Source organism: Pleuronectes platessa, chromosome 6 (assembly GCF_947347685.1).
Source record: "Pleuronectes platessa chromosome 6, fPlePla1.1, whole genome shotgun sequence".
In the NCBI taxonomy this organism is placed as follows: Eukaryota; Metazoa; Chordata; class Actinopteri; order Pleuronectiformes; family Pleuronectidae; genus Pleuronectes; species Pleuronectes platessa.
Genome location: NC_070631.1, coordinates 3544019 through 3558823, shown reverse-complemented (window position 1 = coordinate 3558823; position 14805 = coordinate 3544019). Strand labels below are relative to the sequence as shown.

The following is a 14805-nucleotide window of genomic DNA, read 5'->3' as shown; positions in this document are numbered from 1 at the left end:
AAGGAGCTCACCAAACAGGTCAGGGATAAAGTTGTGGAGAAATATGAAGCAGGGTTAGGTTATAAAAAAATATCCAGAGCTTTGAACATCTCTCTGAGCACCATAAAATCCATCATAAGAAAATGGAAAGAATATGGCACAACCGCAAACCTACCAAGAGGAGGCCGTCCACCCAAACTGAAGAGTCGGACAAGGAGAAAATTAATCAGAGAAGCAACCAGGAGGCCCATGGTTACTCTGGAGGAGTTGCAGAGATCCACAGCTGAGGTGGGAGAATCTGTCCACAGGACAACTATTAGTCGTCTACTCCACAAATCTGGCCTTTATGGAAGAGTGGCAAGAAGAAAGCCATTGTTGAAAGGGATCCATAAAAAATCCCGTTTGGAGTTTGCCAGAAGCCATGTGGGAGACACAGCAAACATGTGGAAGAAGGTGCTCTGGTCAGATGAGACCAAAATTGAACTTTTTGGCCTCAATGCAAAACGCTATGTGTGGTGAAAACCCAACACTGCCCATCACCCTGAGCACACCATCCCAACAGTGAAACATGGTGGTGGTAGCATCATGCTGTGGGGATGCTTCTCTTCAGCAGGTACAGGGAAACTGGTCAGAATAGAGGGAAAGATGGATGGAGCCAAATACAGGGAAATCCTTGAAGAAAATCTGATGCAGTCTGCAAAAGACTTGAGACTGGGGCGGAGGTTCATCTTCCAGCAGGACAATGACCCTAAACATACAGCCAGAGCTACAAAGGAATGGTTTGGATTAAAGAATGTTAATGTCTTAAAATGGCCCAGTCAAAGCCCAGACCTCAATCCAATAGAGAATCTATGGCAAGACTTGAAGATTGCGGTTCACAGACGGTCTCCATCCAATCTGACTGAGCTTCATCTTTTTTGCCAAGAAGAATGGACAAACCTTTCCATCTCTAGATGTGCAGAGCTGCTAGAGACATACCCCAAAAGACTTGCAGCTGTAATTGCAGCGAAAGGGGGTTCTACCAAGTATTGACACAGGGGGGTGAATACTTATGCACCCAACAGATGTCAACTTTTTTGTTCTCATTATTGTTTGTGTCACAATAAAATTTATTTTGCACCTTCAAAGTACTATGCATGTTTTGTTGATCAAACGGGAAAAAGTTTATTTAAGTCTATTTGAATTCCAGTTAGTAACAGTATATAATGGGAAAAAGTCCAAGGGGGGTGAATACTTATGCAAGGCACTGTACACAACAACAAAAAAGAAGGCCGGCGTGTGACTGGAATTTGGCGAACCAGTGAAGCTCGTAAATCCCCGACAGTCGGAGGAAATGGAATTCTCCGCTTGTGGACGGACAATTCGCTTTCAGTTCTGAGGAATGGACGCTGCACAAAAAGCTCTGTGTCTCCGTCGCCACATGTGTGAAGAGAAGCCCGGTTCACAGCAAATTCACTCACAGTGTACAAAGGAGCCCGGAGGGTGATTGTGGAGGACGGTCAAAGAAGCAGTCACAGCGATAAGTGAGTCAGAAGAGGGTGAAATGTGCAAAGAGAAAGAAATATAGCTGGAGCTGCTGGTGTGAGACTCACTGCAGCCGTACTCGTCGGAGCGGTCAGGGCAGTCCGGCTCTTCATCACACTGGTAACTGGCCGGGATGCAGCTGCGATCACCCAGGCATTCAAACTGCTCAGGAGCACACCTGTCGCCGGGACCCTTGGTGGCTGCAGTCACGAGACAAATGGAGATTTACATCAACTTTTAATCACTCGCAAACAGGAAGGGTCATGAACGAGCACATTGTCGTGAAAAGAGAAAGGTTGTGAAAAGAGACGGAGACTCACGGCAGTCTGTCTCATCCGAGTTGTCCTCACAGTCGTTGTCTCCATCGCAGCGCCAAAGCTTGAGGGCGCACCGGCCATTCCTGCACTTGAACTCGTTGGGTTCACAGGGGGACGGGGTACCTGGGGGCAGAGGACAGGGGTGAGCACAGTGCACGTTGCTTCAGGAGTGCTCCAACGTGCATGAGGCCGCGGTGTTTACCACATCGGAACTCGTCGCTGCCGTCCGAGCAGTCCCTCTCCCCGTCACAGATGTAGTCCCGGCTGATACACTCGCCGCTCTGGCACGTGGCCTGATCCGCTCTGCAGGGGCCAGGTGGGCTGGGGGGCCGCGGGGATTTCCTGGCGGTGGTGGTTGTGGTGGGAGGGGTGGTGTACACCGGAGGAGTCGGTAGTTTTACTTCAGAAACAAATCTTTTATTAAACTCAGCAGATGTACAGATCATTGAGATTTAAGAGTTGTTACCGGGAGTCAACACACGGCACATCATCCACAGCCAGTAATGCGTGCTATTGGCCGGCCATGTTAAAAACCCGCCGGCCAATCAGGCGGAAGCCACTCACCACAGTTGGTCTCATCACTCATGTCCCTGCAGTCCAGTCTATTGTCACACAGGTATTCCATCAGGATACATGTCCCGTCCCCACACCTGTGCTCATCTGGCATGCAGGACCTGATGCTGGGGGTGACTGGGGGAGATGCAGAGGGACGGGAGGGGGTTGAAGGTTCGACGCCGTGCGAGTCAGGCAAACAGCCAACACACTACTACGCTAATGTCATCACGTCACAGCACAAATACAGCAAATAGAACGAGGAAGCCATCAGGGCACTACAGCGAGTGGGAATCAGGCATCATTAGGATCATTAGACGAGTGCTTTGAAACACTCAGAGAGTTTTGAAAGGGTGTGATAAGATGTTTTTGTAAAAGATCTATTTAGGGCCCGAGCACCGAATGGTGAGAGGCCCTATTGAATCTGTAAGGATTTTTATTATTATTATTATTATTATTATTATTATTTCCCTTTGGGGGGCTTTTTCAGGGTCTAGACATGCTCAAAAAGTTATGAAACTTTGCAGGAAATTCAAGGTCTGCGGATATTTTAGTATTCTGGAGTAATTGGAATTGGGCGTGGCAAAATGGCTCTACAGCGCCCCCTGGAACCAGCCCCTAGGTTTCCACATAACGGATTTTCATCAAAATCTGGATATAGGTGTATCGTGACCAGTCATGAAAAAAAGTCTCATGGAGCATTATGAAAAACGCAACAGGAAGTCCGCCATTTTGCTTTTAGTGGCCATTTTGGCAATATCCCAAATTTTTACTTTTACGTACTTGTCCCAGGGCTTTCATCAGATCAACTTCAAATTCAGATGAGTGTCATCACAACAAGATGGAGATAAAAAATGATTGAGGGATTTTTTTTTTATCACACCGTGTGACCGTGGCATGGCGTTAAAAATTGGTTACACGCCATCAAAACACGGGCATCTGTATCTCGGACATACATGTTCCAATCAAGTCCAAACTAGACATGTAAGACAATAGTCCCCGCCTGATGACATCTATGCATAAATGATGACTTAAAACCGCAGCGCCCCCTGGTGGCAACAGGAAATGTCTTGTTTTTTGCTTGTCTTACACTTGGATGAATTTCTCCTCATCCACTGACCTCAACCATGTCAAACTGTATCAAATGGGTCCCAAGACATTGACAATGAAGACATAAGATTACCGTGAGTTTTCGTCAAACGCCATATGAATGGCGTGGCATTAAAGTTCATCAACTCGCCGTGAAACACGAAATTGCTGTAACTTCAGTGTTCATGATTCTATCTCTCTCAAACTACATGTGTGTAACAACAGCCCCCCCCTGAAGATATTCATATGGTTTTAAGAAATGGGCGTGGCAAAAAAACTGACCAGCGCCCCCTATAGGGCAACCCCGGCACTACGATGGCCGACATTTATACAAATCTATCGGGACATGTGTCGTTTCATAACAAACAAAAAAATATCTTGGATAGGTATGCTTGACCAAACAGGGAGGCCGCCATTTTGGATTAAGTGGCCATTTTTTTTCCATATTCCACATTTTTACTTGATGCACTTGTCCCAGGGCTTTCATCAGATTAACTTCAAATTAAGATCAGTGCCATCACAACAAGATGGAGATAAAAAGTGATTAAGAGATTGACCTTTCGTCACACCGTGTGACCGTGGCGTGGCGTCTTGAGTTTGATTAAACGCCATCAAAACACGAGGTTCTGTATCTCGGACATACATTGTCCAATCGAGTCCAAACTAGACATGTAAGACAAGGGTGCCATCCTGATGACATCTACACAGAAATTATGACTTGAAATTACAGCGCCCCCTGGTGGCTACAGGAAGTGACATGTTTTATACTTTGATGAACTGCTCCTGGCTGATTTACAATAAACAGCTCAAATCAGATCAGTCAAGTCATTAGATCATGGTCAGAATTGTGACGTTTCCTCAAACCGTGTAAACATTGATGTGCGGCGAAGGATTTTCCTTCGCCAAAGGACACGATGTTATCATAACTCCACTGTGCATTGTCCTATCACTACAAAACTTCTGTCACATGGTCAGAGTCCAAGCCTGAACAGCTCTATGTGTCAATATTTCCTCAGTGTCATAGCGCCACCTACTGATTGACCAGGAAACAGGAAGTACTTTGTTAATCCACTCTGCATTATCCAACCGGCTCCAAACTACTGACCTATGATCACAATCCTGAATAGAACAGCTCCATATATGAATATTAGTTCAGGATCATAGCGCCACCTATTGATCAGTGTGAAAATTAAGTTGCGGAAACATTGTCCAATTGACACAAAATTTATCACGCTACATCAGAGCGCCTACTTGAACAGATCTATATGTCTGTGCGTAATAATAGTGATGGCGCCACCTACTGGCAAACCTACTGCCGCAGAGCGCAAAACGCATGCAACGTGGAGAAGTGCATGCTCGATCGATGATGTGCGCTTGGTCATCGATCGCTCTCTCCACCGACCGCAACAGGCTTCAACGTGCGGGTGCTCGGGCCCGCAAGTGCTACAACGTAGCCCTAGTTTGTATTAAATCCTCTGTTGGGTGAAAAGTCGACTCTGTGCTGAAACTAAAAACAATCACAGGTAGAAAGACACAAACTACATGAGGCTAAAATCACAGGCTAGACAGACAGGCTGGACAAGAATGGACAGAAAGACGAGAGTAGATAAGACAGAGAGTGGACAAGACAGTCAAGTCTAAAAAGACAAATTAGACTTGATGGACACACAGAGTAGACAAACTCAACTAACCCCTTAACCCCTAATCCTAACTCAGACGAGGTATATGGACAAAGAACAGAACACACAGACAACACTAGACAGACAGACAGACAGACAGACAGACAGACAGACAGACAGACAGACAGACAGACAGACAGACAGACAGACAGATGGGGAACCTGACAGCTGAGTAAAGATCCTAAAGAAAAGTCATATATTCGATCAGATGCCTGAGTACAGAGTTTGGGGAATTTGCATAAATCAAAAGCTGATTTTTGTCTTGGTGATCAGCAGCATTCCTAATCAATCAATACCATGCCATGCAATGTCTTCTTCTTCTTCACTGGGCACTACTGGACTTCAGGAACCACGAGTCTACATCACACTGGTGCTCACATGCATAACATTCCTCACGGCAAATGGTAACTGCGAGAACAAAAAGTCGGCGTAGATTTCAACATCGTAAGGAAGGAAATGCTCGACTGTTCTTTCTAACTAGGGTCGTCCTAGAGCTTCTACAGGACAGTCGGCTCAGTCACCATGCAGCGGACATGGCACTGTACAAACCTGGAATGGCTATAGGCTCCGCGGGAGGCAAAGGTTGAACTAAAAACCAGAGGGACAAGTTAAGGACACTACCTATTGCTCTGCTGGACCTGTATGTTGCTGCAGACACACAGCACACTCTGCTGTCACAGATTCAGACACTTCACGGTTCCTTCTAAGCCGTTTTCTCTCACCTTCCCCGAGTCGTCGGAACTGAAAGCCCTGGACCGACGTGACGTAGGAGGCGATGGCGCCCTCCTTCACCACGCTGTACAGCACGCTGCGGATCTGATCGCCGTCGCTGTTGTAGTCGGAGCCCACGTCCAGCTCCACAAACACGTCCACGCCATCTTCTCTCACCATCTTCCTGCAAAGGGCGAGAGGGGCCTGGTGAGGCTGTGTGCTGTGTGCAGTGCACTGCAGAGGCCCCAACAGGAGAGCTCTCCGGAGACGTATGGTTCCTCTTTGGATGTCCCTCAGAGGAATTACTCACTGCTGATAAATCACTGACTTGCACAGGCACTACAGAGCAGCCTTTTTTGGAGCAGTTTGGAGAAAGTGAGCCACCCAGCACACAGCTGCAGGGTTATCTACTTTGAGTGAGGATAAAAATGTGATTTAAAGGATTTGTATTCATACTTAATGAGGACCACGCTGACTGTCTGGACACCTGGAATCCGGTTGTACTCCGACTCCAGCTGTGGAAGGGAAACAGCAGACTCGGTTCAGTTGAAGTAAACAGGCCCGGGCTTTATTTCCAGACAAAGCGTCACACGTACTTAAATCGGCAATGTCGTAAATTACACGTCTGAACCTTATAAGGTAGCCTTCGCTTAGAGAGCACCACCGCAGATCGGTTTGAGTTTATCCTGCAAAGAAGGGAGGACGTACCGTGTCCACCACTGCTTCAGAGATCTCATTAAAGGCTGGAGAGTAGATGTCCTCGAGCTCAGGGCTGTAGACCAGGGAGTCGGTGAAGTTGACGAGAGCTCTGTAATAAACTGGAAACACAAGGAGGGGGGGTGGGGGGGGGGGGGATCCGTCAGTGAAACCGCACAATAACAAACAACGACCACAGGCTCAGCACTAATGTCCATCTGTCGCTGAGATATTATAAGCCAGAGACAAGTCGCTAAGTCTATTAAAGACAATGTGATAGGGGATCCTGTTTGGGAACTATTTCCCCGGAGGGAAAGACTTTGGTAAAACGTTTCAGAAAAACTAAAACAACTGAAAAGCATGACTGCGGGCTGGAAGGCCACATGCAAATTATGGCGTCTATTTCCATATCTGAGTTGTGGTTGGATCGGCACCAAAGACCGACAACTGCAGCGTTGCACCACACGACACAAGAGGCACACGCTGACACAAGCATTCGAAGAGAAACATGAAATTACAGTTTCAAGGAATGTCCTGGTCTCTGCACGTCTTTCTGTTGGTTATAAACAGGGAGACGCACTTTCAACAGACTCCACCGGTGGCAGACAGATGCTGATAAAGAACAGAACCTGTGTGAAACCTGTGCAATGCAAACATTCATATACACAGTACGTGGAGATCGGCCTTTCTGCCTCATGCACCAAGTCAAACAGCCCATCAGGCAGGAGAGCAGCAGAGGGGCGGCTGCAGGGATCATATCAATGGTCTAACAGAGAGGCTATGTGAGCTGACTGGTCATTAACCATACAGGTCAACTGGTTGGACATAGGGCTTCTCTGTATTCACACGGTGAATCACACACAAGCTGCAGTTTAGTCCCCATTGTTTGAATTTGCCAGCAGATTTTTGTATTTCAGATAAATTGATTTAGTTTTGAAAACCTTTTGGTACGCAGCTGGTTTGTTTTACAATCGACAGAGTGTCCATGAACGTGTCCTTGACCGAAGCGCTGATCCCAGAAAACTGCCACAGTGAAGAAATGCAGTGGGGGGGGGAAGACACAAAACTATTTCTGAAGAGTTAGAAAAGATTTTACTTTTTCGTGGCGTCTCTTCCAGCTCTCGTGTTTCCAAGAATAAGAAAACCTGTCTGCTAGGTATGTGGTTTACAACAAAACACTAATAAAATGATGCAAAAAGCTAATTATCAACCATGATTAATGAATGATTCACACTTTATATTGTAAACATTTTTTTGTATTTCTCTGTTCCACATCTCATAAGGTTGCATTTTAAAGAACCGGCTATTTAAAGAAGTAGAGAATATTTTTATCTAAATAAATCAACTGCATCATGATTTTCTCTATACCAGTTATAGGATTTGTCAATATTGTAAATCTCAATTAGGAATAAATCATCACTAGATATTCAATATCAATACTGGCATGGCTCTCAGTAGAACACAGTCCCCTTATGAAACCACACACTGATAAATATCAAGATGCATGATTTATTCTCTGAGGGACAAAAGGTATGAATAACGTCACAATGTTAAAGAAAGGAAACAAAAAAAAAATACGTGATGAAAATATAAACTCCACATTTTGAATGTTCTCAAATTTCACTCTACAATTACCACTTAACCTCTTTGTCTCTTCAACTTTCACTTGGGGGCAAATTGAACTTCAGAGAAAAAGATAATTAGATGTTGTTGTAAATGTCATCAACTCTTATGAAAGGTCTTAATCGTGATAACATTATTGGCCACATTCCCTAATCCCGCTGAACTATATGAGGAGCTCATCAACAACAGAAAATGTCAGCTGTATTATTATAATTCCAGTGTCACAGGCTTAGCCCATGGAACTTAAAATAGCCGAGGCCCCAGGGTGCCCGGTTCTCACTCTCCTGCCAACACTTTGTTAGGAGGGGCCTGCCAGCCTCTGATTCCTGCCTGGCACTGTGGGTTTAGGGAGGAAGTCAATATTGGTTCTGTTTTCTTGCAGTGAGATGCTACTTGCCATGCCAAATGCAAAGAGTCACGTTCCGGGGATCTGTTGAGCCTCTGCTTCCAAACATATATGATCTTATAGCACATGCTGGACAACACATCACACACTTAAACATGCAGGAAGTTTAGTAACAGTCTTTGTGTATTAGGTTTCTCCTCTTTGCTCCCTGCTGCCTGGATAATTACATTGCACCAGACACGTGGACTACATACATTTATCAAGCTTACCGGGGGCTGTTTAATTAAAAGTTAAAGATTTTGTGCCTCATGCTCCGGCTGTGTGTTCACTGTGTATAAAAGCCTGTGGGAGCCTCGCTGCCTTATGCTGCAGCGCCTGAGCCGTGGCTGGTAAACAGCTGTCCTCTCTTAAACCCCCTTCTCTCTTTACGCACAACATTGGCAATGCGAGACGTCCCGGGTTCCTGGTGAGGAGAAGCCTCATTTATGAGAAAGTAAACGGAGCACTGCCAATGAAAACACACAGGGAGGTGAACACGTATCAACAGGGCTGCAGGCCCTCGTGCAGCCGGGAGAGGTTCCTGAGTGCTCGCTCTGCCGGCTGCTACCGTCAGAGTTGTGGGGGAATAATTGTTCGGCCTGCATGTGGAACCGAAAAGACAGGCAACATCAAAGTTACTCATCAAAGCGGCTCATTTGACCCGCATGTAATCTAATCACTTGAGTGGGTTCTCGCCGCCAGGTCAACAGCAGCTTGTAGCCCCAACTCTCTGTGAGCTCGCCGCTTTGACGTTTCAAACTGGCGAGTGTGGGACCGCCGCCGCTTCAGATCCTTTGATTAAAGCGCCGGGTTGTGCCCCGCTGCTAACGAGCGGCTCTTTTACTGCAAAACCCATTCTGCTATACATCACTTGCTGCTTCCAGCAGAGAAGGGGGGGGGGGGGGGGGTTCCCCCTTGTCGAGAACTGCTACCATCAAGGGTGATGAAACTGTCAGAGAGCAGATATGACGGCTGGGATGAAAAAATATATATATAAAGGAGTTGAAGGGGGAAAAAAATAGCATTCCACACTCTTAATTCACAAACTTATTTAGCTATTAAAGCTGTTGAGTAGAACTGTGGTGGCTTTGTGCAACGGGCCCCTCTGAACACATAGAGGCCTATGCAGAAGACAAAGACCTGATTGAGCAGGGAGCCCTGCCTGGCCTTTAAAGTCCAGCCGCGTCGGGCTTGACCTTCAGGCCCCAAGGCAGCGCCCACGGCACCAGCCCAGCACCAGCAGCGCGATTATCCTGGTGGAGGGAGTGAGGCCGGGCCAGAGTCTGTAAGAACAAGGACCAAACCACACGGCATCAAGAATCTTTAATCAAACGTGGTTTTTCCTTCGCTGAGCTTTTTTCTCTTCTCTGTCTCTTTCTTAATCTTGGCGTCTCTCTGAGTTTAATATATTCATACGCCAGCGGCCTCTGTCTCAGCTCAACTCATGTAGAAAGAACCCCTGCTACTTAACCCTTCTGCTGGTGGCACGCCAAACCGCTCCGTCTCCACGTCCACTCACTGCCCTATGGGGAACTCTTGGGAATAACTTCTGGCTTCGCTAATAATCCGTCCCCCCATTTTGCTCTCCCACAGCTCACAACACAAGCATCAAACCCCACCAGTGTGCATCATGGAGCACGTTTCACATCGTGGAGTTTCAGGGCGACAGCTGGTTCACATCTTTGGGATGAGCCATCTGCATGAGGTTGAAGTTACAAAACGCACTTTACAAATTAAGTTGTGGAACACACTTGTCCAGGAAGATGATTAATTGTGTAGTTGTGAGATATGTTTTCAACTGGATACGACCGTTGTCACTCGACAGCGATGGGCTCTATTACTCGATGGAACAACCCCATCACTTTCCACTGGCATGAACAAAACACAAAAAAAAGAACTCTGGGAGACGCCTGGAAGACTCGTGGAAAAAGCGACTCGCCGGACTCAAACACGACATGCCCGAGCTGAGTCTTCCTCGGAATGTTATCTGAGAGTGTGTTTGGAAACGGGAGTGCGTTACTGAGCGGAGCAGGTGACGGCAGAGTGTGCCAAAGACAAGAGAGGGTAGAAAGGCGTGCTGGAGGACTTACGTTCGTCCGGCTCGACCGGGCTCTGTATGTTCCCCATATAGGAGGAGTTCAACCAGTGGGCTGTGGCGAGAGCGATGAGGGGCAAGGAGCAAAGAGCAAGAGACAAGGGGGCGGGGGGGGAGGAGGTCGCGCAGGGCACAAACAGGAGCCAGAAGGTCAAGGGTCAAACGAGAAAAAGCAACAGAAGAAACAGGGAGGAGGGTCGAGTTAGCCAGGCAGGTGCAGAGGGGGTTAGAGTTTCAGGAAAGTTGGGGAGGTAATGATTGGAAGCGAGGAGAGAAAATAGAAAGTGACAATCAGAGAGTGAACCGTCGTCTTGACAGAAACAGGAAATGAAATCAAACTTCATCACAATATCACGAGGAGCCAGAAATGTCAGCATCAATTTCAGATTATCCACAGTCCCACTAATCGTTACCATCCTCGTGGAGTGGAGAGTTTCTCTTATTGGGACAATGGGATTCTAATGAGTTCACCAGTGTCCGTCTGGAAACGCACAAGTCTGCTTGCATGCCAGCGTCCAAGAGAGGGGGGGTCGGAGGTCACCTGTTTAGAAATGACTCTTCTTCAGAGGACAGGATATCCTGCAAACCAAACACACACTTCCACGCACTGCCCGTCACATCTCTGCTGTCCGACACACACACGTCCACCCTGGGACTCTGTAGCGTCACTGGGAGGAGACGCTTCCTGTTTTCCATCCTAAATGGAAAGACCCGAGCACCATCACATTTTCTGTCCCACAAAAAAGTTGAGCCCTCTGCACTGGCACCGGCAACAATGACCATGCTCTGTTTCGCGGTGACTCATTCAGTCTTAGGCGGCCTTGGACGCAGTAGCACCGTGGGGCATGGTCTGAAAATGTCAACGGAGGAGGCCCCTTGGTTGTTTGAACCATGGGTGGGTTTTAGGGGTATTTTCTAGAATCTGCTCAGTGTCTTGCAAAGAAGGGACTTTGGTGTCTGTTGAATGAAAGAAGATTTAAAGACTAGAGTCACACTCACACCTCCGCTAACAGTCAATCAAGCTGCACCAGGATCAGTGCTCTTAAATGTCACTGATGTTTTGGATCAAGATCCTTTGGAATTATTCCCTGGGGAATTAGTGAGAATGTAAAAACACGCTTAAATTTCCCAATGCTAAGGAAAGTGATGACAAATTCCTGGATCTGTACCAAAATCTTTCTTTTGCAATCCTTCCAATGAATTTTGAGGGAAATCTGTTTTTGCGTAATCCTGCTGACAGACAAGAACTATTCTCGATTCTGTAACTTCGCTACAGTAGAGCAGATTTTCCAGATCAGATCCAGATTCTGTACGAGTCCACAAACCTCGACAGACAGCGGTAAACAACTGTGCCTTCATAATCAACTGAGTGTGATCCAGCTGTTTTACATCTGGTTTCTGATACTCAATGGACTGTAGCTGTGGCATGTCTTCCGGTGGAACGTATATATTTAGAAAACAGTTGATGTATTTGCTTTTGGACTAACAGCTGCTTGCCTGGCGCTACACTCTGGTGAGCAGCAGGTAAGTTGAGTTGGAGAAGAGAACACTGCAGACCAGGCAGGAGTTTCTTTAAAACACTTCAATGTCCAGTCAGGAAACAGCTGAAAGAAAGAAAAAATAAAACCACGAACCAAAACCGTCTGAGGTCTCCCTCAAGAATAGTGACCCAAACTAATTAAAGCTAATGAAGCATCCGCTGCTTCAAAGGCTGCAGATGTGCTGTGGTGCTGGTGGGGAGTCGGACTGGGAGCGGGAGCCAGGGAGAACTGGGTGAGAGCTTTATTGTGACGCTCCACTCTTTTATGTGCAGATCGGGTCCTGACTACCAACTGAGACAAAGCAATCACTATAGGACAACACGGGGCAGACAGGAAACAACACGGACAACAAACACACTCGGTCAGACTAAAGCACTACACTTGTACTGGATGTATTATCCAATCGAAGGAAAACACTTAGGGGCTTAACAGATCCCAGGAGAGGTCATTATTTGCAATTGATACCTCGCTGGTGTTTAACCAGGAAGCCTCTGATCAACTGTGGAGCTTTGACTAAATAATCCACCAGATCTGCAGGACAATTGAACATCGGGCCAATAACCTCAAATCCTAATCCACTGGTTGTTTTCTAAGACACATTAAGACATTTTCTTTGTCCCCAGTATAAAGGTATTCTCTCCTCGCTGCGACACAGACTCGATGAAGGTCAGCAGAACAAACGGAGGCATCGGTTACGAGCCCGTCCTTGACACGGCGGCGAGGAAGAGGAGATAAATGCAAACAGACGCTCCGGCCCCTCGTCTCTACAAAAACCCACGAGCTCTCTTTCCCAAAGAGGAGCGGCAGCAGCCCCGTTTCTCCAAGGCAACACGTTTTGTTATTGGTACAACAGAGTGCGGCATCACGGGGCCTCGGTGCGGTAACAAGGAGAAAGTCAGTGACTAAGACGAGCAGTGCCCACCCTGAGGGGAACGTCCGCAGCCACACCGATGATTAACCGTTTGAGGGTGAAGGCTTTTTCTTTATCCAGACGACAGTTAAAAGCAAACGGGTCCTTCAACGTCACAGCGCCCATGTTTTGTCTGCGGCCTCACGACTGCCTCCTCTGCAAATGGGAGCAAGTCATCTGATAACAACGTGAGGTGACCCCCCCCCCCCCCCCCCACACACACACACCTCTGTACTCTGTGACCACCTTGAGGGCCCCCCCCACACACCCAGCAGTGCAACAACAAAGACCTCAACCAAAATAACTGCAGCTGCCAGCGTTCGTCCCTGAGTGCAACTACTCGAGAGGCTCCCTGTATCTGACACACACACAAACACACACACACACACACCGGGGCAGTGCCACTGAGACCAACACACACACATCAACATAAAATGCCCATGAAAAAAAGGCAGAGACACAGAGTGGGTGGCCTGGCTGCAGCCCGTCCACTGCCCGAGCCACACTGACGGGCAGGGCACGTGGATGTATTGTCCACTTTTGCTGCAATATTGGAGAGTCTGAGCACAGATTGTGTGTTTTCTTTTTCAGGGAGCATCGACAAGCGACTAATGCATCTGGAACAAACCAAGCTGAGGCTACCCGGGAAGGCAGTAACCTGTCTGTGGGTCGGCCTCAACTCAAGGCCGCGTGGATGGAAGGCAGCACCAGGGGAGAAAACACAAACCACATCTCAGTGCTCGACCTTCTCTGTGAATCAGCTGAGAAACTCCACATGTTTGATCTCAAATCAACACGTCACACACATTCGAGTGAATTAATGATGGTTGATGGTTTTCTAATAAGACAATCACTTGATTTGACTCCAAGAAACACAGTTAAAAGTCTAGTTTATATGACATATGATCATAATTTAAACACACTCGTGCAGGCTCTAATTTGCAGCTTGTTTTGTTTAAATCTCTGTTCAATGAATAATGTTAAACAGGCCGGAGCAGTTCATAACAGCTGTCTCTAAATGTTTCTAAACCATGAGGCCTCTTCGCAGGAATCTATGTAGCTTGGTGAGCAACAGCGCCCTCTGTGGCCACACATGGTGGTTAATAGTGGGCTCCGTGTCTGAGCGTTGAAGTGTTTTTTAAACTTCATCGCTCGGATTAACTTGTTTTAAAAAGTTACCTGCTGAATATTAGAGATAAACTCTGTTTTTTAATAACGTCTTAGTATTTTTAACTGATCTTCTCACAGGAAATCGAACCCACTCACCAGTAAAATGACAAATCACCGCCTGAATCTGCAGATACCTAAAACTAATATTTTCAGCTCTTCAATCCATTAATTTACTCTGCTGGTTCCCTCTCACAGCTTCATTGTGTCGTTGATATGATTTATTATCTTCGAGTTAATATCGGTTAAGTATATTAGCCTCTAAGTCTCTTTCTCGGTCAGGGCTTTCGTCTAGAGATTTGAATTCTCAAGCTTCTCGTCCAAAATTAGCGCTGGGAGGGACATAACCCCAGCAGCCCCTCGCCAGGACGTGGACATGTAAGTCTTTGTTTCTTTTGCCTTTAAACAAAGTGGCCAATATGCTTGGTGCAGTGGGGAGTCTGTAATTGAGCCAGTGGAACAAGCAAAAGCTCTCACAGACGAGATGAACTAGATTTTATCTCCCAGAAATCTCCTCTGGGCTCTGAGTGCGGAGGT

The 14805-nt window shown here is 46.9% G+C and overlaps 1 protein-coding gene across 1 annotated transcript in view; it reads right to left on the bottom strand.

The window, feature by feature from the left end:
* Window positions 1-14805, bottom strand: part of hspg2 (heparan sulfate proteoglycan 2) — an 85991-nt gene that overhangs the window by 43520 nt on the left and 27666 nt on the right. Inside the window, 7 exon segments of the mRNA XM_053424676.1 lie at window positions 1572-1703; window positions 1824-1943; window positions 2023-2220; window positions 2385-2510; window positions 5863-6035; window positions 6308-6366; window positions 6560-6669. Coding sequence (XP_053280651.1) covers window positions 1572-1703; window positions 1824-1943; window positions 2023-2220; window positions 2385-2510; window positions 5863-6035; window positions 6308-6366; window positions 6560-6669 — 918 coding nt within the window.